Source organism: Hypanus sabinus, chromosome 7 (genome assembly GCF_030144855.1).
Source record: "Hypanus sabinus isolate sHypSab1 chromosome 7, sHypSab1.hap1, whole genome shotgun sequence".
NCBI classification, from domain to species: Eukaryota; Metazoa; Chordata; class Chondrichthyes; order Myliobatiformes; family Dasyatidae; genus Hypanus; species Hypanus sabinus.
This window is the reverse complement of record NC_082712.1, coordinates 53,989,498-54,015,081: the sequence shown is the minus strand read 5'-3', so window position 1 is coordinate 54,015,081 and position 25,584 is coordinate 53,989,498. Positions and strand designations below refer to the sequence as shown.

The 25,584-nt window shown below is 39.2% G+C and overlaps 1 protein-coding gene across 1 annotated transcript; it reads right to left on the bottom strand.

The window, feature by feature from the left end:
* Positions 1-1,958: 1,958 nt before the first annotated feature.
* On the bottom strand, positions 1,959-24,763 carry LOC132396775 (leucine rich adaptor protein 1-like). The gene is made up of 2 exons (XM_059974659.1): positions 24,066-24,763; positions 1,959-3,537 (listed from the first exon to the last, which is right to left on the bottom strand). Exons 1-2 carry the CDS (start codon positions 24,270-24,272, stop codon positions 3,148-3,150), a joined length of 597 nt encoding a protein of 198 aa, XP_059830642.1. The 5' UTR covers positions 24,273-24,763; the 3' UTR covers positions 1,959-3,147.
* Between the last annotated feature and the right edge of the window lie 821 nt (positions 24,764-25,584).

Genomic DNA, 25,584 nt, shown 5'->3' with positions numbered 1-25,584 from the left:
GGGCAGTTCGATGTTCTGAGATTTATGAGATTTGACTGTGCTTTATATTGGTTGGTCTCCTTGAGTTATTTGGTGTTTTCTTTCTTGTGGCCAAATGGCGGGTGGGTAATCTGTAAGTTATTTGTATGTGGGTGGGGGTGTAGGGGATTTATGATGCTACTCTTGCTGTTCTTTTTCTGTGGGGGCGGGTTTGGGGATGTGTTGCTATTGTTGCTGTCTTTTTCTGTGGGGAAGAAGGGAGGGGTTTGTTATTATTCCTGTTTTTTTCTGCAGGGGAGGGAGTCAGGGAACTTTATTGTCGCTATTCTTCTGTGGGGAGGGGATGGGAGTTTCTGGAGTCTGCGAGTTTTGTTTCTTTCACTTTTTATGTGTATTTCACTTGCTCCCTGGAGAAGACAAATATCAGACAAACCTTGAACCTTGAACCCAGTGGAACTTTGCTCCATTTATGTGATATCAAACTAACTATTATTTCAAATAATTTCATGAATTAACGCTGAGTTTTTGGGTTGCTAATTAGCATCTCAGAAATCCTCGGCTGGTGCATCACTAAAGGTCTGTCAGTCATATGTAGTACAATAGTGAGCAGCCAGTTATATAGCCCCTAGGTTCCCTCCTCCTTCCTTTTCTCCTGTTGTCCAGTCTCCTCCCCTATCTGATTCCTTCTTCTCCAGCCATTGACCTTTCCCACCCACCTGGCTTCACCTATCACTTTTTGGCTAGCCTTCTTCCCCTCCCTGCCCACCTTTTCATTCTGGCATCTTCCCCCTTCTTTCTCAGTCCTGAAGAAGGGTCTTGAAAATGTCGACTGTTTATTAATTTCCTTAGATGCTTCCTGACATGCTGAGTTCCTCCAGCATTTTGTGTGTAGAGCCAGTTATGTCTGTTTTTATAACTTCACTTTACCTAGGGACAAGAGAAGAGTTATAAATATTTGGTTGGCGTTTCTTAACTCTCAGCAATTGAGGTTGCAGAGATGAAACTTGTGCTCCTCATTGAATGATCTTACTCTGCCGGAATAGTGCTCTGTTAAAATCCATGCAACAAATTAAGTCAGTGTTTCAGTTTAAGTAAATGATAACACATCTTTGCAGAATGTAACCTAAATATGTTGCTCAAAATTCAAGAATTATTTTACATTTGCTTTAAAATTTCTTTTAAATTTGATGGAAGTCTAGCAATATTTAAATTTAAAGCTAAAATGTAGTCAATTTGCCCCTACACATCTAAATCAGGACAATGGTGCAACAGCTACAGAATCAGATTGCCCTTGATCTCAGTTCAAATGGATGAGTGGAATTGTCAACTTCCATGTGACTGTGATGTTAGGGCTTTTTAAAACAATTTTAAAAATACAACAATGATCTTGTATCACAGATGTCAGGCTGGCAAGTGCTGAAAACAAGGACCAGGGTTCCGGGTCCCGGGTGTGGATGTCCGTGCAAGTAGAGGACAAAAGGGCTAGTGACCGCGCACCCTCCACCCTCTGAGTTGGTGAGTTTGGAGTTTAAAACCTGGAGTTTGGGGTCCCATCATTGGGTATTCTTGGGGTCAATAATGAAGTTTTAAGCCCAAAGGTTGAATGGAAGTGCAGAGTTAAAATCTGATGCTGAATCCCTAGGTCTACGAGTCTAAAGTCCACTGGGGAAATTTCAGGCCTGTTGTATGTGAATCCATTGGAGGCCGAAAGGCCTCTCCTGCTGTTGGAGGACTGTCTGTGTGTGTGAGTGGGTTTGTGGATAGGTGGGAGGGAGGAAAGGGTCTTATTATGATGTGGTCTGGGTTGTCCTGTCAAGCATTATAGGCATATATATTGGTGCCAGAATGTGCGATGACATTTGTGGCCTAGTTCCTGCACTCTTAAGTTGTGTTGGTGGTTAACGCAAATGATGCATTTCACTGTATGTTTCAATGTACATGCAATAAATAAATCAGAATCTAAATTATATCACTCTGTGTAATTTCAGGAAACAGTTTTATTGCTTTTTTCCGTTTAATCTTATATTCCATAATAACAAGAAAACATTCTTATTGTCTAGTTTTATGCTGAGTTGTAATAAAAACCATTCCCACTCCTTTTGATTTTAATAAATTATACCAATTGGTGCTTCTCATACACATTTGTTTTGTTTCCCTTCCACTTGTAGAAATGTGAAGGAAAACCAAGTACAAACTTAAACTTATTCTTTTAAAAAAATGAACTGAATTGTTTACTTTGGCTAAAACTAGAAATTTGCATTTAAAATGCACTTAAAAAATCACTGATCAGAGTACAGTTCAAGTTTCTACCAATATCCAATATCTACCAATATCTGCATCATCAGAAACATGAGAGAGTACAATTGAATGGTGTAACAGAATGCTTTTTTTTCTGTTTTTGTTCTCATCTCTATTAAAATGTCTCCTATAGTAGCAACCTGGCTTAGTTTCATTTATTCTGGAATAATTTATTAACTATTCCTAAGAAGTTAGCATTTTAAAGTCTCCTGACCAACACCTATAAGTCACCTGACTTAAGATAATTGAAAGTAGCTTTAAAAACTATACTGAACAATTTAATAATTTTGAACTGTTGGACCATTTTGTAGATTTATATTAGTCAATTTGATTTCTTTTATATGATTTTAAAAAAATGGAATGTAACATGAAACCATGGCTGAAATTACTGCAGCCTTCCTTGAATCTGCGCAAGCAGCAGAGCTGTGTTATTTAATTCAGATTGAATGGCCAGTTTTCTGACCGAGCTTCATTTAAGTAAAGTGAATCTTGAACCCGAGTGAAAGATTGAAAGCTACACAAAAGTTAATAATTTTAGTTTTAACTCCTATATCAACACACCTCAATCTTTTGCATTGGTTTTACTGTTTCTATCCAGTCTGTGATGTTATTCTGTACAGAAACTTTACTCTAATATTTCAAAATATCCCTGCTCACATTGTCCTTTGCACTGAAGTTACTATGGCAACATAATCTCAATGTAGTGAATTCTGATTATGGACAGTACTGTAAAATAGGTGATATCAGATTAGTCATCCAATATACATTTCCTCTGTTTAATTTATATCAACTATTTCACATCATTAAAGTTAGAAATAAACTCAATAACACAGATAATGCAGAGACATTATCTTCTTGGTCTCAAGTAACTTATCCAAAATAATAATATCCATCATCAGAGTCCTCTTTGGATTCTTTACTGATAGTTTCACTTTTCAGTGACTCTTTTGTCAAATGTTCATCTGAAAAAGGATCTATGTCCGAGGGTGTGCGGTGACCTGGCAGGTCATCACCCAGTGTGTCTAGATAACTCCCCACAGAAATTGAGTCAAGTCCATCACCACCCTCTTGCAAGCTGTTCCAACTGCCTCGCAGTGAGGTGTTCTGGCTTTCCATCAAGCTGTAGGTACTACTTGCCAAACTGCTGGCCCTGCTGGCCAATGTTCCCTTCTCCTCCATCATCCATTTGATGGATTCAATACCTTCATTGATGGTGAGTAACTGATGCATCAGCTTGACATCAATTGCCCTGAGACAAGCCTAGGGTAGAGAAAAGCAAATTAGCATGTTTACATAAACCAAATGTAATTTAGCACACAGGCTTGAGATTCTTCTTAACTGAAACTAACATAATGCGTAACAGTTCTGAAAGCATCATGTTTGAACTTTGGCCTCTATTCTGGTATTTTTGGCATCATTTTCATAACAATTCCAAGTACCACTGTGGAAACAGGATATCTTCAATCAATTATTCATAAAAATATGACTTTATTTATATTCCCAGGGCCCATCTTAAATGTTGCAACTTTTCAAGGGGAATTTTATTTCAAGGAGTATGTGACTGAAAAATGTGTACATCTGCTGCATTTTCATTCTGAAATTAACATCTGTTCACTGGTTGAATAAAGAAATCCTAGGGTGAAACTTGGGTTCCCTGGCTATAAACAGATGATGTAAATAGTTTGCTTTGGACTGAATTGGTTGGATTGTCCACAATGGTGCTCTGATTTTGCTTGTAGTGTTAATGGTTGCATGGATCTTTGTGGTTACTTTAGCATAGCTCACTCTAACAACTGACAAGACAAAAATATGGGCCATGTTCTTTTAGGTCTTAGTGATCTTCTATTCTATTCAATCTATCTTATCTCCATTCCCCATGAGGTAAGCTAATGATCCAATTACACTCTTCCCTCCATACATTGCAGAAATGTACATCTGTAAGTGGCACCATATTAAGCTTGCTAATTATTAACTGTTCAACAACGTATTCTATTGCTCCATAAGCATTAACCATCCAGGAAAGTGGAAGCATCTGATCAAGCATAATGCATTCACAACTGAATCTTCCATTTTTACATGGGAGGAGAAGAAACCTGTGAACAATGACTATAAACAGCTGGAACATTGATACTGCGACAATCAGACAAGGACCAGGTAGTTGAAGAACTAAATGAGACCTTAAGGTAAAATGATGTGTTAAAAATATTATCAATATTAGTGCTAGATTAAAAGTACTAAATATGCCTCATGTACATTATATCATCTTTGTAAAGTTCATGATTCCAAATAGAAAGACCTTTATCATATAAAATAACAAAATATATTTGGTACTTCACTAAATGCACATATTCAAATCTAGGTACCCATGCAGCAACAGAAATATATTCCACTTTATTGTCCAGAATATAATTTATTCTGGCACTGCCATCAATCAGGTGACCAGATATTATAAAGCCATGTTTGAAATGCATGGTAGGAACAATGTCGGTGCACTAAAGTTATAATATGATTATTTTATATGCTGGGTTAACCAATAAACCAGCATATAACCAATGAATCACTCCAAATTCCTCAGTACTCCCATATTCAGATAGAAATAGTCATGGGAATTTAAACAACTTAAGGAAAGGTTCCACTGTACTATTGTATCTGGTGCTCCCAAGGCAGCCTCCTCGATATTGGTGAGACCCAACATAAATTGGGTGTCTGCTTTGTCAAGCACCACCTCTCTAACCACAAAAATCGGAATTTCTCGGTGACCAACCATTTTAATTTCAATCCCCATTCCCATTCCAACATTTTGGTCCATGGCCTCCTATTCTGCCATGATGAAGCCACTCTCGGGGAGGAGCAACACCTTATATTCTGTCTAGGAACCCCTTATATCTTCCAACATGATGGCATGAACATTGATTTCTCCTTCCGGCAATTCTTATTTCCCTTCCATCTTACCTTTCCTTCCATTCCCCACTCTGGCTTCCTACCTCCCCTGGTGCCTCTGTTCCTTTTCTTTTTCCCATGGTCCACTCTCCTTTCCTTTTGGATTCCTTCTCCTCCAGCCCTTTCTTCTTTCCCACCTGTCCCTCCCCAGCTTCTTACTTCACCCCTCCTCCACCCATCCAACTTCACCACTTCACCTATCACCTTAAAATTTTTCCTCCACTTCCACCCCCCAACCCGGCCAGATTTTTATCCTGGCTCCTTCCCCCTCACTTTTCAGTCGAGATTTCAGTCTTAGCCCAAAATGTCAACAGATAATCCCTCACCATAGATGCTGTGTGATCTGAGGAGTTTCTCCAGCATTTTGTTAAGGAAATGTTGCTCTATGAAAAATTCCATCTTCAACTATTCCATGCTGTATTTCTGTATTACTCTACATCACCACTTCTTTATCATCAGAGTCAAATTCCCACTTAACATCAATGTGGAAATACCCTCATCTCATAGAATATGATGGATCCATCATCTGTCTAATACCTGGGGCCATTTGTTTCAGATGAGAGGGTGAAAGTTCAAAAGAGATGTGTGGGGCAAGGTTTTATACATAGTTATGGGTATCTTCAATGTGCTGGCGGGGGTGGTGATTGAAGCAGATATGATAGAGATAATCTTAGGCACACAAATATGAGTAGAATGGAGGGTTATGGACTACATGCAGAGCTTTGACTTGGTTTAATTTAGTGTCACTAGCTTAATTAGTTTGGCAGAACATTGTGGGTCAAAGGGCCTGGTCCGGTGCTATACTATTCAATGTTCTATCTCAAGAGAATTGTTAAGGATGGTCAGTAAGTGCAGTCCTTGTTTGTCATGTCCACATACCATGAATGATTAAAAGTATGGCAAGATGTGCAAATGATCAAGTGCAAAATAAGAATAGCCTTACATTCTTACACCCCAGCATAATAATAACATTGTGTTTAATACTCTCTTTCCATTTTAAACACAAGGTTCAAATGAGTATACTTTGAAACTATACCAGAAACTTGTTGTGCAGTTGAAAACAGCGTGCAAGTTAAAGTTTAACTAGTGTTCCACATTTTGTTTTTATTGAATCGCTGTGTATTTTTATGATAGAGTTTGCAACTTGTTGGTTTCCCACATTTTTCAAATCACTCAATATAGTTTTCCTTTTTTGTGATGAGATTGTATCGCAAGCTATGTGTTTGTCTTATACTGTATGCAAATATAAAACTCACTGCATATACATGATTAATGCTGCAAAAGGCAAGCCCAGACAAGGTGAAAGCAAAAGGGTAACACTTTAAATATGGAGCATGGAAGTAAAATTATAACTAGACAGACTAAAATTATAGACTAAAAGTGTTGAAAGCTGAAGGAAAACTATTAAGCATGAAATATCTTTAAAGCATTAAAAAGTTTGAGAATAATTCTAGGAATGAAGGAGTTAATATATGAGGAGAATTTGATGGCTCTGGGCCTGCACTCTCTGGAGTTTAGAAGAATGAGGGGGATCTCATTGAAATCCATTGAATATTGAAAGGCCTAGAAGAGTGGATATGGAGAGAATGCATCTTGGACTTCTAGGTGGTCCACAGCAGGGACGATTGATAAGTTCATGCCCTAATGTTGAAGGAGATGAGTAATACAGCTCTCATTACATGCACATGCAGTTCAACTCTGAGTGAAAATGCAGAAAGTTTGAAGTTAATAACTCATCTCCTTCTACCTTAGTCCACGAACTTATCAATCACCCCTCGTAATAATAATATTGAAGAAAATAATTCATTCAGATATTGCATCTAATTAACCTTTGGCAAACCCCTGATGAACATGTTCTCAGCCAACTATTCTCAATTATTTTCACTTCAGAGCAAATAAATGCAAAGTTTTGTGCTGACATGATATTCATGTCATTGACACCCTGTCTGTGAATGGAATCATAAGTAAAATATTAGAGAAATGCACAAAAATTTGGGAGAAACTCTTAAGTCTGCATTAATTTGACACAAACATTTAATATCTCCCTCTCCCCCCACCCCACCCCTGCTAATCATTCCTGACTCCATCTGCCTCTAATCATTCACCTTTCCTCAGTAATCTTATTATCTACAGACCCCAGTCTCACTATACTCTCCCTCATTTCTCTATTCTGACCATCTTCCCATTCCACTCTCAGTCCTAATAGATGGTCTCACTCAAAATGTCAGCATTTCCTTTCCTCCATAAATCCTGCTCAACCGACTGAATTCCTCCAGCAGCGTGTTTACAATCCTCAGCTGGTCAGTTTAATGTAAGAACTCTGAATAAATAATCTAAGTGAACATCAGATTCTGCACACCACTCTTAATAGAGGTTATAAATTTACTGCCTTATAACCTCATAGAACTGGCTTTTGCCCGCACTATAGTAAAACAGAATAAGCAGCCATTGAAAAAGTGGAACTTTTCCTGGCAATTCTTCTGACTTTGGAACAAGAGAGGATCAAGAAGTCCAACAAAACAAAAGTGTTCAGTGAGCAAGGGGAAGTGATTGTATCCCAGAAATTAAGCACCAATATAATCAGTACATTAGAATCTATTTAGAATATCCTCCATGTGTAGCAGATTAACACTGTGATGTTAGAGGTCTTAAATCACTTGCCATTAAATATGAAACATCATTTCCAAAGGTGAATAAATTATTTACATGAACAACACTCCTGAATGTGAAATTACATGTGCTACCTTTTTTGGAAACGTTACCAAGACATGCTTCTGACCTTTAGCAGAACGTTAAGGTGAATTTGAATGGACTTCCTGTAGTGTATGTACTGTGTGCATTTACATTCAGTACTATATGGCCCCTGTGGCTGCTTTCAGTAAAGGATAGTTGTTCAGTTGCTCTATCTTTGCTACTTATCTTACAAAAAAAACCCAACAGAGGCAGAATATTTAATATCAAATTTAGTCTATGACTAAAGTAGAAGATAGGATTACATCAGTGAGGAAATTCTGAAGAAGACCAAGCAAATATGAGCAAATCATAATTCCTTAAATAAATGCAATAGTTTTGAGAGTTATTGCACAGGATTTATTCGATCACTGTTCATCAAAATCTGTAACACCACAATGGTGTCGGCATACATTAATGAAAATTTGTATTTTTTGAATGTATTCATTCACAGGATGTGGATGTCTTTGGTAAAGATAGGATTTATGGATCATTCCTAATCTTCTTTTAACTGAGGAAGCAAGTCAAACACAATCTCTTGGTGAGTCTGGAGTCACATATAGACCAGACAACATGAGAATGCTAGACTTTCTTTCCTAAAGGGTATCAGTGAACTGCTTGTGTTTTTACAACCAGTTTCTTGCCTATGATTATGGAAACTGTCCTCTTTTACACTTCAGATTTAATTAGTTCCTTGAATTTATGTTTCCTAGCTGATATAGTGAGATTCAAATTTGTGGTTCTGGATAAACACTTTACAATTCTGGATGTTATTTCTGTAACTTAATACCATATTATCATAGCCATAGCTAAAATATTTAAACATAAATATTAAAAAAGAACAGGAAACAAAGAACAGAGAAATGACATTGAGTTATGTCTTCTGAGCATGTTCTGATTCTTGCTGGAATACAAATAAGGAAACAGTTGGTTTGTTTAAACATTGTTGAGTAGATGAAGCTGTCATGAGCTTAATAGCTATTTAACAATGTTGATTTCTTGACACTGATTTTGATAATTTTATATAAAATTCAGTAATTCAAACTGTTTTTAGTGTCTGGAGAATAAACTTCATCCAAAAAAATGCTAAGAAATTTGTCTAAAAATAAGACCTGGTAACAGAGAGCAGTAGATATAACACATATATATGTAATATAGATTATAACTTGAGGGGTCATTTAGCTTTAGATTATCTATGAGACAAAGACAGATTAAGTACCTTCTGCTTCACCATTTGCATTAAGAGTCAAAATTTTCAACACAATGAAAATCCATTGTAACTCAGCATGAGAAACTAGTTTAAGATGATAATCCTACCTAACCTGAATGCAAGACCCATCCCAATACCTGGCCGTTTAGACTAATTTACTTGTGTCAGTTCTTTCTGGTTCAACTAGACTAGTATCAAAGATTCCAACAATGGAAGGACAATTACAAAAAAAATCCTCACACAATTTATTGCAACCTTGGGTACTGGCAACAATTCACATAGCATCTCCTGCCAGCTTCTATTTCTAAGGGGCTGCTGGTGAAGCTCTGTTGGTCTGGCAGAAGCATCACAGGCATGTGGACAGTTGACATTTAGGGTTCGTCTGGGCACCCTGATCTGTTGAGGCTTACATTCAGATCATTCACCTATCATCAAGAAGATTCTGATGAAGGATAAAGGATTTTGCATGGAATGGTTCATATTGGATTTGGGGAATCATTATTAGTGAATAGAAGTTCAGGAGGAGAGGTGGTGAGTGAGATTTGTTTATCACAGTACTATGTTAACAGAAGGGATGAGCAATTGGTGAGGGGGGATTGTTTATAGTAAAACAAATTGACTATTGTGGTAGAGGGGTATTGAATTACTGGGAAAGGGGTAAGCATCCAGAGGTGGTGAAGGGGAGAGGGCATGACGATCTTGGGGAACTGTTTCATCTCCTGGTGCACAAGAATTACTGGAGAACAAATTATTTCCCCCAGTCAGGAATTCTCTCTTCCTTTAAGTGCTGGAGAAATAGGAAGCACAGGTAATTCAAATTAACCCTGGAAAAGATAATAAAATCTGAGGCATGAAGCCTAATTAAAATGTTTTGAAGAACGCTCGACTGTTCCGAACTTTACTGGTTATGCTAAAAGACAAGTGGGTGGGGTCAGGTTTGGGATGATGAATAGTGCTTTGAGAGACGGGTTCTATCACATCTGAAATCCTGTCTGCTCATTACTCTGGACCCCCATCAATTTGTCTATTGCACCAACAGACCCACAGAGGACACCATTTCCATGGCACTTCATTCTGCCCTGATCTCCCTGGACAGCCCCAACTCTTACGTCAGAATGCTGTTCATCGACTTTATTTCAGCATTCAATACTGAGATCCCCTCCAAGCTGATCACCAAACTTTGCCAGCTTGGTATCAGCTCATCCCTCTTCAATTAGACCTTGGACTTTCTGACTAACAGACCCCAATCTGTTAAGTTAGACAACCTCTCCTCCTCCACTCTCACCCTGAACACCAGCGTGCCTCAAGGCTGTGTGCTGAGCCCTCTTCTGTACTCCCTTTTCACCTATGACTGCATTCCTGTACATGGTTCTAACTCCATAATCAAGTTTGCAGACGACGCCATGGTGGTTGGCCTGATTGGGGGGATGATGAGATGGCCTACAGGGATGACGACCAGCAGCTGGCCACGTGGTGTGCTGACAACAACCTGGCCCTTAACACCCAGAGGACCAAGGAGATCATTGTGGACATCAGGCATGCTAGGAGCCACACTCATGACCTCATCTACATCAACGGAGCTGTAGTGGAGCATATATAAAGCTTCAAATTCCATGGTGTCCACATTTCCGTGGATCTCACCTGGTTCCTGATCAAAAAGGTGCAACAGCACCTTTATTTCCTGCACAGCATCAAGAAAGCTCATTTCTGTCCCAGATACTGACGGACTTTTACCGTGTACCATTGAGAGCATACTCACCAACTGCATTTCAGTGTGGTATGGCAATTGTCCCGTATTGGACCGCAAAGCACTCCAGTGTGTGGTGAAAACTGCCCAGCGGATTATCAGGACCTAATTGCCCACCATTGAGAACATCTACCTGGGCAGGGCGAAAAGCATTATCAAGGATGCATCTCACCCTAACCACAGACTTTTTACTCTACTCCAATCCAGTAGGCACTACAGGAGCCTCCACTTCTTCCCTGAGGCTGTGACCCTGCTGAACCTCACATCACAGCAGTAAGCAGTATTGCTCCCATGTTGTACTGTCTCAGTACTTTTATATTTGTATGTTGTAGCACTTAGTTTTTATTTGCAGTTATTTTGTAAATAACACTATTCTTTGCATTTCTGGTTAGATGCTAACAGCATTTCATTGGCTTTGTATCTGTATTCAGCACAATGATAATAAAGTTGAATGTAATCTAGTCTAATCTATCAGCCTACATAAATTCACTAGTTAAAATTCCCATTAGTGTTGCTTCATCAGGAAACTTCAAAGAACAGCTTAAAACAGATTATTTATAAAATTCCACTGTCCTCATGAAAGAAAATACACAGTATTTTAACCAAAACTTTATTTTATGATCACTATGTAATTTAGCAAAAACATTTTCACAGATACATCTAACACTGTGCAAAAGTTTTAGGCACATACTGTATGTATAGCTAGCAGCCTTAGATTTTTGCACAGTAGTGAAGTAATTTTATGTTTTTTTATTCCAGTGCTGCTGGTGATGCAAAGCAAATTTCATGACGCAAGTTAGCAATGATAGATCTGAATCTGATGTGTGTTTCTATCGATGCAGCTATGAAGAAGACAAGACAGTGACTTCATTAGGAGTTTGAAGAGATTTTGTCTGTCAACAAAAACATTCAATAACTTCTAGAGATGTTCCAAGAAGAGCATTCTGACAGGATGCATCACTGCCTGGTATGCATGGGGGTGGGGGGGGGGGCGCATGGGTGACTGCACAGGACTGAAAGAAACTGCAGAATGTCGTAAATTTAGACGGCTCCATCTTGGGTACTAGTCTACAAAGTACTGAGGACATCTTCAAGGAGTGGTCCATTATTAAGGACCTCCAGCACCCAGGGCATGCCCTTTTCTCACTGCTACCATCAGGTAGGAGGTCAAGAAGCCTGAAAGCACACACTCAGTAATTCAGGAACCACTTTCTCCTCTCTGACATCCGATTCCTAAGTGTACATGAAAACGATCTCAATTTTTTAATATATATCATTTCTGTTTTTACATAAATTTTAATCTATTCAATATTTGTATATACTGTAATTGATTTAGGTATTTATTTGTTTTTCTTCTATATTATGTATTGTATTGAACTGCTACGGCTAAGTTAACAAATTTCATGACACATGCAGGTGATAATAAACCTGATTTTGATTCTGATTCTATTGTGGACTGGGAGTGGGAAGGGTGAATCATGTTTCTAATAGGGGGAACGGAAAGGGAAGGGTGCGGGAGCACCAGAGAGACATTCTGTAATGATCAATGAACCAATTGTTTGGAATCAAATGACCTTGCCTGGTGTCTCAGGGCCGGGTGTGAGTGCAGCCATGCCACCTTCCACCCCTGGCACTCCTTCTCTGCCACCTGTCCCACACTTCTCCCACAGCACTCCACCCTCGCCATTCCCAACACCCTTGGCTCCCACCAGATTTACAAACTCACTCTCTGCTCTACTTTGACAAATACTGTACTGTGCAAAAGTTTTACTCACCCTACCTATATATATGTACTGTAGACCTTTGCACTGTACTGTACCTGTTGTTGGGGATCTATCCAATGATAGCAGGAACATCAGTCTACAGTAATTCAGCATCTCAACTCATGCATTAAGAATAACCATGCGGAAGTACCAAAATTTACAGTGTATCACAGGGATAAAATAATGGAAAGTGCGTGAAATTATATTAGTAAATTGTGAATCTGGATAGGGTTAATTATGTAAAAAAATACCATTTCTCATGTCAGTGACATTCTCTGAATGTGCAGGTAATCTAGTGGTGCTTCAGACCATTGTTAAATTCATTATCCTTTTAACAGCAAAGTGTACCTGGAGATCCTCTCTAGTTAGACATGAAATAGGGTATTTGTAAGTTGTAATGATTTCATCTTCACCTTTATGGCCATTCTCAAATCCCATCTAAAACATTACAACACATTATGCTTTTCATCGCACTTTTACTGAGATCATCTTCCCATAACAATCAGCTGCTGGGGAAGTGCTAAGGTACTGGGATATCTCAATTCAACAGAATATGGCTATACTTCAAATAATTAATTTCCCTTTGTTAGCCATTCTGAAACAAATATTAAACAATTAAAACTTATTTGTTTTCTCCCTTTTACAGTTTTGATGAAGAGACTTCAAGCTGAAGTACTAGTTCTGCAGCTCTGTTCACAGACACTGCTGGGCCTGTTGAGTGTTTCATGCATTTTCTGTTTTTCCAAATTTCTGCCATATGCAGCTCTTGATTGGCATAAGTTACAATATTACACTTTATCCTGTCCTGGAGCTGAGGAGTATATGTTTTATCAATGCTCAAAATATTTCAACATCCCCTAAGTTGGCAGCTGGAATGAGTTGCCGCAGAAGGTGACGAAGACAAAAGCAGTTAACAACTTTCAAGAGGCATCTTGATGCATACATGAGCAGAATATAAAGGGATATAGAGTAAAAGTGAACAAAAGGAGTTGTATAATAGGCATGATGATCAGCAAAGATGCAGTGGTTGAAAGGCTGTTCCTCTGACTAAGTCAGAACATCTATTATACTACTTAGAATAGGGGATAATAGGCTGCCAACAATCCAGTCAATTTGTGACAACACATATTGATTTGGTGTTGTGTTTTCATCCCTTTTATTAAAGGATATAGTAGTATTTGGGATGGGGTGCATTATAAGGATCAAGTACAGCTTAGGGACTTGACAGATGAGATTTCTTGGTCTTTTTGTTCTTAGTCAGTTTAACACACATGATGCTGAAAGACTGAAATGCCTTGCTTTCTCAGATTTCTGATGTTTCTACTGCAATTGCACTTCTGGATGGAATAATTTAATATGCATTCAGTCAGGAAAAAGAGACACACGTGCACACACATATGCACATGCACAAACACATGTAACATTGTAGTAGTCCACTGTGGTCTGTTCAGCACTATAATTTGTGTTGAGATAATTATACATTTAGTCAGATGAATCTTCATGTTAAAACACGATCTGGACATTGCCAGAAATCAGATACCAAAGTCATAATTTAGTGATAAACCAATGGATATGAAGCAGTGAGGTGCAAGTATTGCATTCCTGCTCATTAACATGATTATCCAGTTCAGCCACTAAAAATCATGCTGCAAAACTAATTAGCGGCTCAGCAAAGGTGATCAGCATTGATGTTATAGCTGGGTTGTAATCAAGCTGATACGTTTCTTAAAGGGGAGGTACAACCTGGCTTCAGGATTTGGTGTTTGCAAATGTGGTGCCAAAGGTGATCGGATCAAAGACGTAGAAATGAGAACAGAGATGTTTTCTCACTGTTGACCTAGAGGCTTTAATGAGCAAGGCAGAAAAGAGAAGATAGAGCATCTGTCCACAGAACATCAGGAGTCCTTCCAGGTACTGTATATCATACAAAGGCAGAATGGAGGAAATACTTTATAAGATCAGAATCAAGTTTAATCACTGGCATATGTCATGAAATTTGTTGTTGCGCAGCGGCAGTACAGTGCAAGACAATAAAAGCACAAGTTACAGTAGGTGCATATTATATAATTAAATTTGTAGAGCAAATTAAAAAAGAACAGTGAGGTAGTGTACATGGGTTCAATGTCCATTCAGAAATCTGATGCAGAGGAGAAGAAGCTGTTCCTAAAGTGTTGAGTCAGTATCTTTATCTTTGTACCTCCTACTTGATGGTAGCAGTGAGAAGAGGGCATGTCCCGAGTGATGAGGCCAAGCAATGTTGCAAAAATATATAATTTCAAACATTTGCTTGAAGTCAGTAAAAGTACTTTCAAGCATACAGTTTACACACACACTGCTCAAAAACGCAACACCTCCACCCACTCACCTGTCAGCAGCCTCCATCAATCAGGATGTATTCCTAACATTCATTTCCTATACCTCACACCATGACTTCCAACCATACCTCACAGCTTGTGTAAACTGCCTGCTACTCAACCGTGACTAACCACCTAACCCAAACACATTCCACAACACTCACTGACACCTGTTACTTTATCTCTCTTGCAGTTGAATCTGGGAACCAATAGGCAGCAGCAGCTAACTGAGCACTATGGGCTCATCATGTTGCCCTTTCAGCATTTTTCCATGAGTGACATGGTGTGAGAAACAGTTTCAAGTGGATAAGTTGAAATCACTGAAGAAGTGACATCTGTATAGCTCATCTCACACTTTAGTTCTCTCGTCATACAAACCTTATGCCTGCTTTATTTGCCACGTTAGCAATGAGTCCTGAGTGACAGACACTGCTGACATTTTGGCGAGTAGTGATTCTGAGTATAGTGATAATAGTTGCAAATATATTCACTTGCTTTGAAGAAATGGATGAAATTGTACTCTTTGCAAAACTCACATGCCCTTGTCTCTCCCTGCAGAGAGCTGAGAAATGCAATTTGACAGGCAGGATTACAGGAGCCAGAGTGGGGGAAGATACAGCCACAACTTTACTCAATTTATCTGTTACGTAGATACTTTGTGAATAACTTAAGCATAAGTTTTGAGCTGGCATCTACAAGTGACAGTCACTATGCAACACTGACCTTCATTCAAGGCAGAGAGAAAGCAACACGTACTTGCACAGGGAGAGATTTCAAAGGGGCCTAAGCGGTAACCTTTCATACAAAATGTGATGTATACATGGAATAACCTGCCAGAGGAAGTGGTTGAAGCAAGTACAATAACATTTAAAACAAAGAATTATATACATATACAAAAATTAAATATGCAGAGCAAAAAGAGAGCAAAGAAAAGAAAGAAAATGAGTTTATTGAGGTGGTGTAGATGGGTTCATTGTCTATTCAGAAATCTGATAGCAGAGGAAAGGACGCAGTTCCTGAAAAAATTAAGTGTGTGTCTTTAGGCTGTTGTACTCTTACTTGATGGTAGCAATGAGAAGAGGGCACATGGGCAGGTACATGAAGGGGAAAGGTTTAGAGGGCAAATGGGACCAGTTTATTTGGGCAACATGCTTAGCAGGAATGAGTTGGGCCAAAGGTCTTGTTTTTGTGCTGCATTGCAAGTACGAAGTTCAAAGTAAGTTTATTATCAAAGTACATGTAAGTTACCATTTACTCTTCTGAGATATATTTTCTTGCAGGCCTTCATAGCAGAAAGAAATGTAATAGAGTCAATGAAAGATTACACCCACAGAAAATCTGGCATGCAGCCAATCAGCAAAAGAAGACAAATTGTGCAAATACAAATAAATAACTAGATAAATAAATAAATACATACATAAATAATGCTGAGAACATGAGTTCTAGAGTCCTTGGAAGTGAGCCCATGGGTTTTACTTTCCATGACTCTGTGTACCTTGCCTTTAACACTCAGTCAATGTCAATTAATACACAAAGGCCATCTCCCCAAACTGAATATTAACCTCACACACTGCTCAATCCATCACAACCACATCACTCATCTACTATCTTTCTTCCTCCCTCAGGAATCACACTCAGCATTCATACTTTACATTGCACCATCACACTCTTAGAATGGGTCTCACACTCATATCTCATAGCTTGCTCAAAGTATCTGTAATTTAATCAGAGTAGAAGACTGAATACCAGTTCTGGTATGGAGAACTCAGTTGAAGTGTTAGTCAGCCTAACAATAGAAGGCTACAAAAGGTCATCTTTAGTACAGTGGCTCTGCATTCAATATCAAGCAGCATGGATGAGCTCACCACCAGCCACACTCAATACTCTGCATGCAAGTTGGAGCCCATTTACTTCCATTTCTACTGACACCGTCCATTTATTTTTTTGAAAAAGCTCCACAGATTGAGATATTCTGCTACCTTTATCTTTAAGTATTTTACGAATTCTTCTGCTGTACCTCTAGTTAAGAAAATCTGATAAGCATTGTTACACCCTTCTAATACCACTGCATATCTTGTTTCCCAAACTGTTGCTCTGCCTTGCACCTGAAATTTTGGACTTACCTCACAGGGCCTGTCCTTAATGGAGTTCAGGAGAATGAGGGAAGCTCTTACTGAAACATACAGACAATGGAAGCCTGTATAGAATGGATGTAGGACAATGATTCCATTAGTAGGAGGAATACATTCCGAGGCTTCAGCCTCAGAACTATGAGATGTCCCTTTAAAACTGAGATGACGAGGAATTTCTACAGCCAGTGTCGTGAATGTGTGGATATTTTTTGATGTGGAAGCCAAGTTATTGGGTCTATTAAAGACAGAGATTCACAGTTTCACAGCTAGTAAGGGTGTCAAGGGTTACAACAAAAAGGCAGGAGAATGGGGTTGAAAAATGAATTAGGTATGGTTGAATATTGGAGCAGGCTCAATAGGTTCAATGGTATTATTCTGCTCCTATATCTTATAATCATATGGTCTTACAGTTTCCTGTACTAACCTCGATTTCCCTATTTTCCAAAAATATATTAATCTCTATTTTGAATACCCTCTGCAACTGGGCCTATACTACCCTCTTCAAAGAGAATTCCAGAAGGTACACTAATTTTTAACCTGCAAGTCTGGCCCTTTAATTTGAGACTTTGACATCTTGTTCAACATACCAAAAGAAACCAAATCCTTATATCTATCCTGCCAAACCTTATCACACCTCCTTCTCTTAACTAATTTAAAAGCATTTTTTGCTGTCCAATTGACAAAATTTGTTACAGTGCCAATTCAAACACAATTTAAATGGAAGCTGTCTCAGTAGAACTCCCCATTTCCCTGGTACCAGTCTTCATGAATCAAAATTCTGACCTCCTCCACCATTGCTCTATTCTTCTTATCTCTCTGTCTCTGGGCCAATTTACTTCCACAGAAACAATCCAGAAATTCTCCATTTTAATTTACACCCTCACTCTCCGCACAGAGCTTCACTCCTAGTTCTGTCCATGACGTTGAATCTCCACAACACTGGTACTGGACTACTTCACCTTTCGCTCTGCGTCCTTCTGTACTTGTGAGATGATGTCTTCTATCTTGGCTCACCTCTCAAACTTTAGAGACTGCAAAGGGCAGAATCTGACTCCCTGCCTATTGCTTTTCCCAACACTAATACATTCCTTTCCATCCTGTTCCCCTTAACTGAAAATCCTACAGTAACACTGTGCGTATTTGCACGTTTGCACTGCAGACTTTGGCCTTCACCAGCAAGAATGCTATATCTCCTTAATAAGGGCAAAGGTTGCATCTTCTCAGTTTTGTATCTGGGAATGCCTTACTGTTCGAACTTAAAGTAAGCTAGAATTCCATCGCTGCCTGAGCAGAGCTATGTGACTACTTCCTGAATCAATTAACTCCTGCCTTCTCTGATATTGAATCAACCAAGCACACCAGCTCAACAAATGAAGGGCAGTATAAACCTCACAGCAGCAGGCCTGGTACCGTAGGTGAGATTAGGGTGGGAGGCTGCCCTCCGTGGAAGAAAGAGCTCAGCTTAATTCCACCTGATGGGTCAGATTTTGATGGGTTATTTTAGCTCCCTCTGTATTGTAAATCACCTATCACTCCATGGAATTAGATTTCAGTGAAATGATGTCACCTAATGCAGGTTTTGATGCCCTGAACCCTAATTTACAGATGACAGAGTGCTGAAGCTAGTGGAGCTATAGTCTCAGAGCACCAAAAACCTGGGTTCAGTCCTGATCTGGAATAGTTTACACGATTTCCTGTGATGATGTGGATTTCCACAGTGTGCTCTGGCTTCCTTCCACATTGCAAACACATGCAGTTTAGCAGGCTAATTTGCTACTGCAAGTTGACCCCAGTTGCAGTCTACTGCATCAATAAGGAGTTCATCAGTATGTCACTTGTATTGGTTGGCAGAATCCAAGTCTTGAGCTTCCTGACATTGAATACAATCTTCTTGACGGAGTTTTACAAGTGTTTCACCATACACCAGTGTAGCAGCCTTAGAGGATGAAGGGAAATTACAGAGGTGGGGGTGACGCAGATTTCATAAAACCAGAGCCAAAATACTTTCTTTGTGAACTGCCTCATCAATACCCTCACTGGAGTCCTCAGTAGCTGTCACTATTGCACTTGTGCCTGTCACTTCACTACAAACACAAGCTTTGGTTTAAAATGAAAACAATGTTAGCATCTGTGTTATCAGCTGTTACTGGGAAATTAAAGAGCAATGATCCAGCATCTGGACAAGAAAAAAAACTGATTTAACCTTTTTATCCTAATTCATTAATTGCACAAAAAAGCTGCACTGTGCCCATTAATGACACAATCAATGAGTGAACCATACTTTCCTGGCTTAGCAATAAAAGCTGGAACAAAGTAATGCAAGTTTTTCATCTCCAAGTGAAATTAAAATGGAATATCATCATTATTTTCAGTGACTTCGCAAAATGTTTTTTTTTACGTGCTGCCTCTTTGCATAAAGACAGGATTTATAAAGATCACACTATCTGTCAACTAGATGCTACATTCAGCGACTCTGAAGAATGATGATAGAGAGCCTTGAATGTTGTTCAGGGGGCCGTGGGGCAGGTCTACACAATGTGGCACATTCACCATGCCATTCAAGTCACCTCTATAAATGTCCCCCATCTCCAAGCCACCCACAGAGAGCTGTATAACAGTGCTGATCTGATTCTCAGTAGGTAGCATATAAAGGGAGGGCAGCTGTGACTTCTCTTTACATGTTACCTTCCCCAGATCAGCATTGTTATAGAGCTCTTGGAATAGCAAGACAGTTTACAACTCTTCTAAGCTGGAGGACAGCATGAAAGTGATTTCTTAAAATGAAGAAATCCAAATTTAATGTATAGTTTGATCACTCCTCAGAATGTGTTAGGACAAAGAGCAATGGCCTATTCACATCAAATATAGGCAAAATCTAATTTCTGACTGAAAGTATTTTAGACTTTACTGTGTCTTCCTCCATAGGGTCATAAAGGTCATAAAGCATGGGTACAGCCCCTTTGACACCAATTGTGCTACTCCCTCTTGCCTGTGTTTGGCCATTATCCCACTACCATTTTCTTATCCAATTACCAGTCCAGACATCTCTTAAACATTCTAATTGTACATGTCTCCAACACTGACAGCTTGGTCCATATACCCACTCATCTGTGTGAAAACCTTATGCTTCAGATCCCCTTTAGACATCTCCCCTCTCAATTTAAACTTACGCCTTCTACTTTTAGCCTCCCACCCCATGAAAAAGAGCCCCTCACAATTTTATAAACCTCCATATGATCACTCCTCAGTCTTCTTCACTCCAGAGTAAACAGTCCCAGCCAATCACTAATCGGGATAAAGGGAGGGAAGGAAGTACAGTGTCTGTGCCTACATCTACCTGTTTTAAAGCAACAGAAGTTGTGGGATGTTAAATGGTGCGTGAGCGAATATAAAAGGTTGACGATACCATCATGTTCACTGAATTCAAGTCTGCCCTTGGCCACAACCTCAGCATTATGATTAACTCATGCATGGATGCCTCCTCCTTCCAAATAGTTGCGGTGTTTTCTGTGTAACAGCTATTGCAAGAGGGAGGCAGATGTACCAGTTGGCATTGAGCAATATGTGTGGTAATGCGCTGTCAGTTTTGAATAGTTAGTGTGTGAGTGTGTCTGTATCCAAGCTACAACTTGAGGTTGAAGGCTTGCAACATACTAAATGTGTGAAGGTGAAGTGCATGTCATGTAGGAGAGCTGAAAGTTAGAGATTAGTGGGAAAGTCATGGATTGAGCAGTGTGGAATCCATGTGGTACAGTGGACAAGTTATGGTATTAAAGCTGTATTCAACAAACTTAACCACTCAGAAGTTTATTAGAGACACAAGAGATTCTGCGGATGCCGGAAATTTTGCCGAGAAGCCTCATCAGTCCTGACGAAGAGTCTCATCCCGAAACATTGACTGTTTATTTCCCTCCATAGATGCTGCCTGACCACTGAGTTCTTCCAGCATTTTGTTAGTGTTGATCACAGTTTTCTTTAGTTTGCCTCTGAGATTATAACCATGGCATTTGCCTTTCAAACATCTGTTGCTACAGACTGCTTGCTATGCATTCTGTAAGTCCCGATGTATTTTTCAAGTATAAGGCATTTCTTTTCCTTCCCACATTTCTGATGGTGCTAACAAATAGGACCATATGATCATCTTATATCCACTGGCACATTCAGTAAGAGACTGCAACACAGGAGCAAATATTTCAACCAAAATATTTCCCAGGCAGTGTGATAGAGAAAATTGGTCAGTTATCAGAAACCTAGCACACCCTCAGGACTAAATGGTTTTCTCTGTGCAATAACATGTTGTGAGTATGTTGAATGACAATGTGGGCTTTTCAATTTCACTCTTAGATATTTCAGCACCTAGTACACCACTTTTGTGTTCCTCCCTTTTCTTTTTCCATTGTTTATCTTCATTTAATTCCTCCTGCTGTATTTCTATATACTCACTTATTCATCAACTTCATTCTTTATATTCTGATTTTGAAAATAATTCTTTGGGCCAGAGGGCTTTGGGCTCTGAGGTTTTTAGAGCAGCTGAACTGGTTAATTGTTGTTTAATAACAGTTCTTAATCATTTAGAATTCCTTGTGTTTTTCTTGAGCGTCTTTTTCTTTGTAATGCGGTCTGATGCCTCTTGTTTAAGCTTGTAAAGTTAATTTTGATAGGCTCAGGAATTCCGTACTATTTGTATTATTTAATTGGCTCCCCGATTAGTGCTAACCACACGGTCCTTGTTTTGAGATTGTTACTTCTCACAGTGTCACTTGCCTGAGCCACCGATATTTTTTTTTGGAATTATTCTGAATAAACTCTTGTCGCTGTCTCTACATTAGAATTCTGCCTTTCCTCTGCACTTGGGTTCCAATATTGCCAGCGTGCATCATGACAGATTTGCCTCCTTTAATACAACAACTCATCCAAATTGCTCTTTGGTGAGCTAGACTAGTTTGCACAGTGTTACTAAACAGAGGCTGATGATTAAGTTAACAACAGGACTGAGGCCCAACATTCTGTGCTCAGTTTGGATACCATTCAATGTAATTGCCTAATCCTTCTGCAAATTTCGTTTCTATCCCCGAGATCCACCCCAAGAACGTTGCGAAGCACAGCGGCTAGAGCTACATTTACAGTAAAGCTACAGAAAAGCCTTCATCACAGCACCAGCCTTCTTTAATTGCATTAACAACTGTGTCATCTCTAGGAGTGCTACTGACCGAGAAACATCTTTAGTCTCCACATCCTCCACGCTAAATGTAACCAACAGATATCAGTACTGTTTGTAATGGGATCTAATGAGTTGACTCTCAATGTATAGGACCCCAATGTATGCACTGAGTCCAGGTGGGTTGTCTATCCACTCTGATAAATCATTCAGATTGAGAGGAGTGAGGACATGCTGTGTCATGCTTGCTCAGCCCAAATACTTTATCCAGGTCAGGGTTATTTGCTTAGCATTACCACATGTAAATTGTATGTTTGAGATTGTTACATTTCCAGAGGTGGACAAGTGTAGGGGCCTCAAATTTGGAAAATATTACATGTTCTATACTGTGCTGATTGACAGGATCTTGTTAGTTTCAGAGATCTCAAACTAACAAGATCTGGTCACCCAGCCAAAAGTCTATTTTATTTTTTGCATTACTACAAACCAATTCAAAGTTATCAAGAAGAATAGTTTGCCTGATTTCCTACTGATCTTGTTTACTAAGTTATTTTTGTACTGATAACATGATTATTTTCCAACTAAACAATGAGCCTTTATTTAATTAATAGATAGAACTATGAAATATTAATAATTAACACATTTAAAATTCAATTAAGTATATTTCACCTGCTCTTTTGTTCAATAAGATCAGGGTTAATCTAACCTTGCCTGTTTCTTCTATAGATCTGATTTTCCATTGGCTGAATTATCCATTTGAAGCCAAACCAGAGTGATACTTTGGTGAATTTTGTGTATGCAAGGGTTTAACTGTTTAAACATAATGCAATTTTGCCACCATCATATACCTGGAACTGCAATGTTTTGATAAAAGTACTGTTATATTACCCAGAATGCTGTCCACCACAGAAACACAACACTTTCCACAGTTCCACGGCCAAGGCCACAAAAGACACTGTGCATGTTAAATGTTCTTTCTTTCTGACACTTTGGGATTTCAGTTAAAGTCTAGCCAGACTAATGATAGTTCGAGTAAAAAAAATGTAAATTCAAACTACAAACAGGAGAGACAACACAGAAGCAGGAATTGGCCAAATTGTCCCTCCAGCCTGCTCCACAAATTGAATACTCTACTGGCTAATAAATCATTCCAGAAAGATGAGGTTGCAATAAGGATCCATCCTGAAACTGGGAATAAAGATCAATCTTGAGATCTAGTGTATCTGACCTGAGAATGGATTATGCTAACTTGAATCCCCAAACTGCACAAGATCTCCATTTTATATTAAAAAAAAGCCCCTTGCTTTAACTCAACAAAGCATCATAAGTTTGTTTTTCCTGGGAATTTCCAGTTAAAATACTATATTTATAAGGAAAAAAAGACCTGCAGACAAATGGAACATTTTGGCAAAATACTTCAGATAATCTGAAAAACAATTATACCTGAGGTAAAAGGTTCACTGATCATTATTGCTGAAGGTAAAATAATACACCAGTCCTGTTTCTTCTTGAAGGGCATTCCAAACAAAAAAAATCAAGCAATGTGTAGTTTATTTTCTATTTATATGGAGAATATGGAACCAAGTTCGAGTCCAATACTATACTTATACACCTGGTATTTTGCTTCCGTGTAAACAGGCGACCCGGCTGTCCTGTGCAGCGTACGTGCTTAGACTGTGTTCCTGTATACGGAGCTGACATTCGCTCGCCGGTACATTGTCAGTAAGCGCTCTCTTTCTCTCTTTTTCACTTACCATTTCCAGCTTCAATACCTGAATCTTAGCTTCCAATCTCTCCAACGCGTTGCAGCTACTCAAAGTTCCCGAGGTAGAAAGAGCTACCTCATCGTCTGTGCGGCGGCATGGCTGGTCTTCCCTAAGTGATCGTAACAGGCTTTCGGGAATCTTACGTCCCATCTTGATCTCCAGTTCTTTTAAATCCGGCAGGACATATTCCTCCATTCTCGCCAAATGAATGTTTGATGGTTCAAACGCAATTATTATAGATTGCAACACGTCAAATGAAACATTTTGAACCAATCGTGAGGTTGAGAAGGAATACACATCAGCATGGGACTGATGATAACAAAGTCAAGGTAGTTAATTCTTAATTGCAAGGATCACTGGGACTCCAGTGCAAAGTGATTAAGTCGATGCTGTCTCGCTTCTTCGAAGACAAATGTCAGTTGGGGAAATTGATGTTTGAAAAGTGCAGCAAGTGTTCAAATCTGTTTTTCTTTTGCCGGTTACTCTGGATTAATTCAATTTTAGAACGGCATACGGTGGGTAAAACGGCAGATAGTAGTGAACACTTCAGCTCGTTTTCAGTGCAAGGCTCGCTGACCTTGCAGAGTGTGTGTGTGTGTGTGTTTCACTCCCTCTCTCCCCGTCTCTCAACTCCCCACCCGAAGCAGCAGAGCAAACCTTCAGGTAAACCAGGGCACGGTGACCAACCCCTTTACCGTAATCCATGAAGAACTGTCGCGTCCCTCTTCGCTGGTTGTTCCATCGCCAGGCGCGATCGAGGCTGGTCGCAGGAGTTTCATTTTGTAGTGTTGGCGGTCTTACAGCGTGCGATGACATAGCTGCCGTTTAACAGTAACAACTCTTGACACCGCCATTCTAAAACAAAGACCAGTTGGAGTTGTGACGTGAAGCCCGTAGCCGTTTCGAGAGGAAGTATTATGATAGAGCACTCTCCCGAAATTGGACGCGATGTCTGTACATTACACTGGGGGAAACGACGATGAGCGATTGTCAATAATCTCTCCCTTTGGAGTTGACGTAACAAAAGAGCTAGAGACTATTATACAATGCTAAAATCTCGCACTTCGTAAACTTCAGCAGCAGAATAATATATATCATTAATATCACAGTAGTTTTAATTATGTCAAGATGTTGATTTATTAATTAAAATATGCCCGGAATCATTTTCAACTCGAGGGTGTATGAACCTCAACCTGCTTCATACTAAGTGAATACTGCTACACCTTCACCAAGAACTCTTAAAGAAGTATCAGCATGTAATATGTGAACTTTTACTCATAACCGGTTCTAAATATCTCTCTCATTCTATTCTTTTGCATCTTTAGGTCCACCTCGATTGAAGTAGACTAAATAAAATGTTTATATAAACTATATAGGTTATAAGTATGGACTGTGAGAATTACAGTTGCAATCTCCTTCTCCAGCTACAATGCAGTGCAAAAGTCTTAAGCACATGTATATAGCTAGGGTGCATAAAACTTCTGCACAGTACTGCATTTGCTAAATA

Bases quoted from the DNA above. Each gene is read 5' to 3' on its own strand.
- LOC132396775 (XM_059974659.1), bottom strand. From the start codon at position 24,272: ATGGAGGAATATGTCCTGCCGGATTTAAAAGAACTGGAGATCAAGATG. The intron at 3,538-24,065 runs GTAAGTGAAAAA...TCTCTACCCTAG, and splicing joins AGGTATTGAAGCTGGAAATG to GCTTGTCTCAGGGCAATTGA.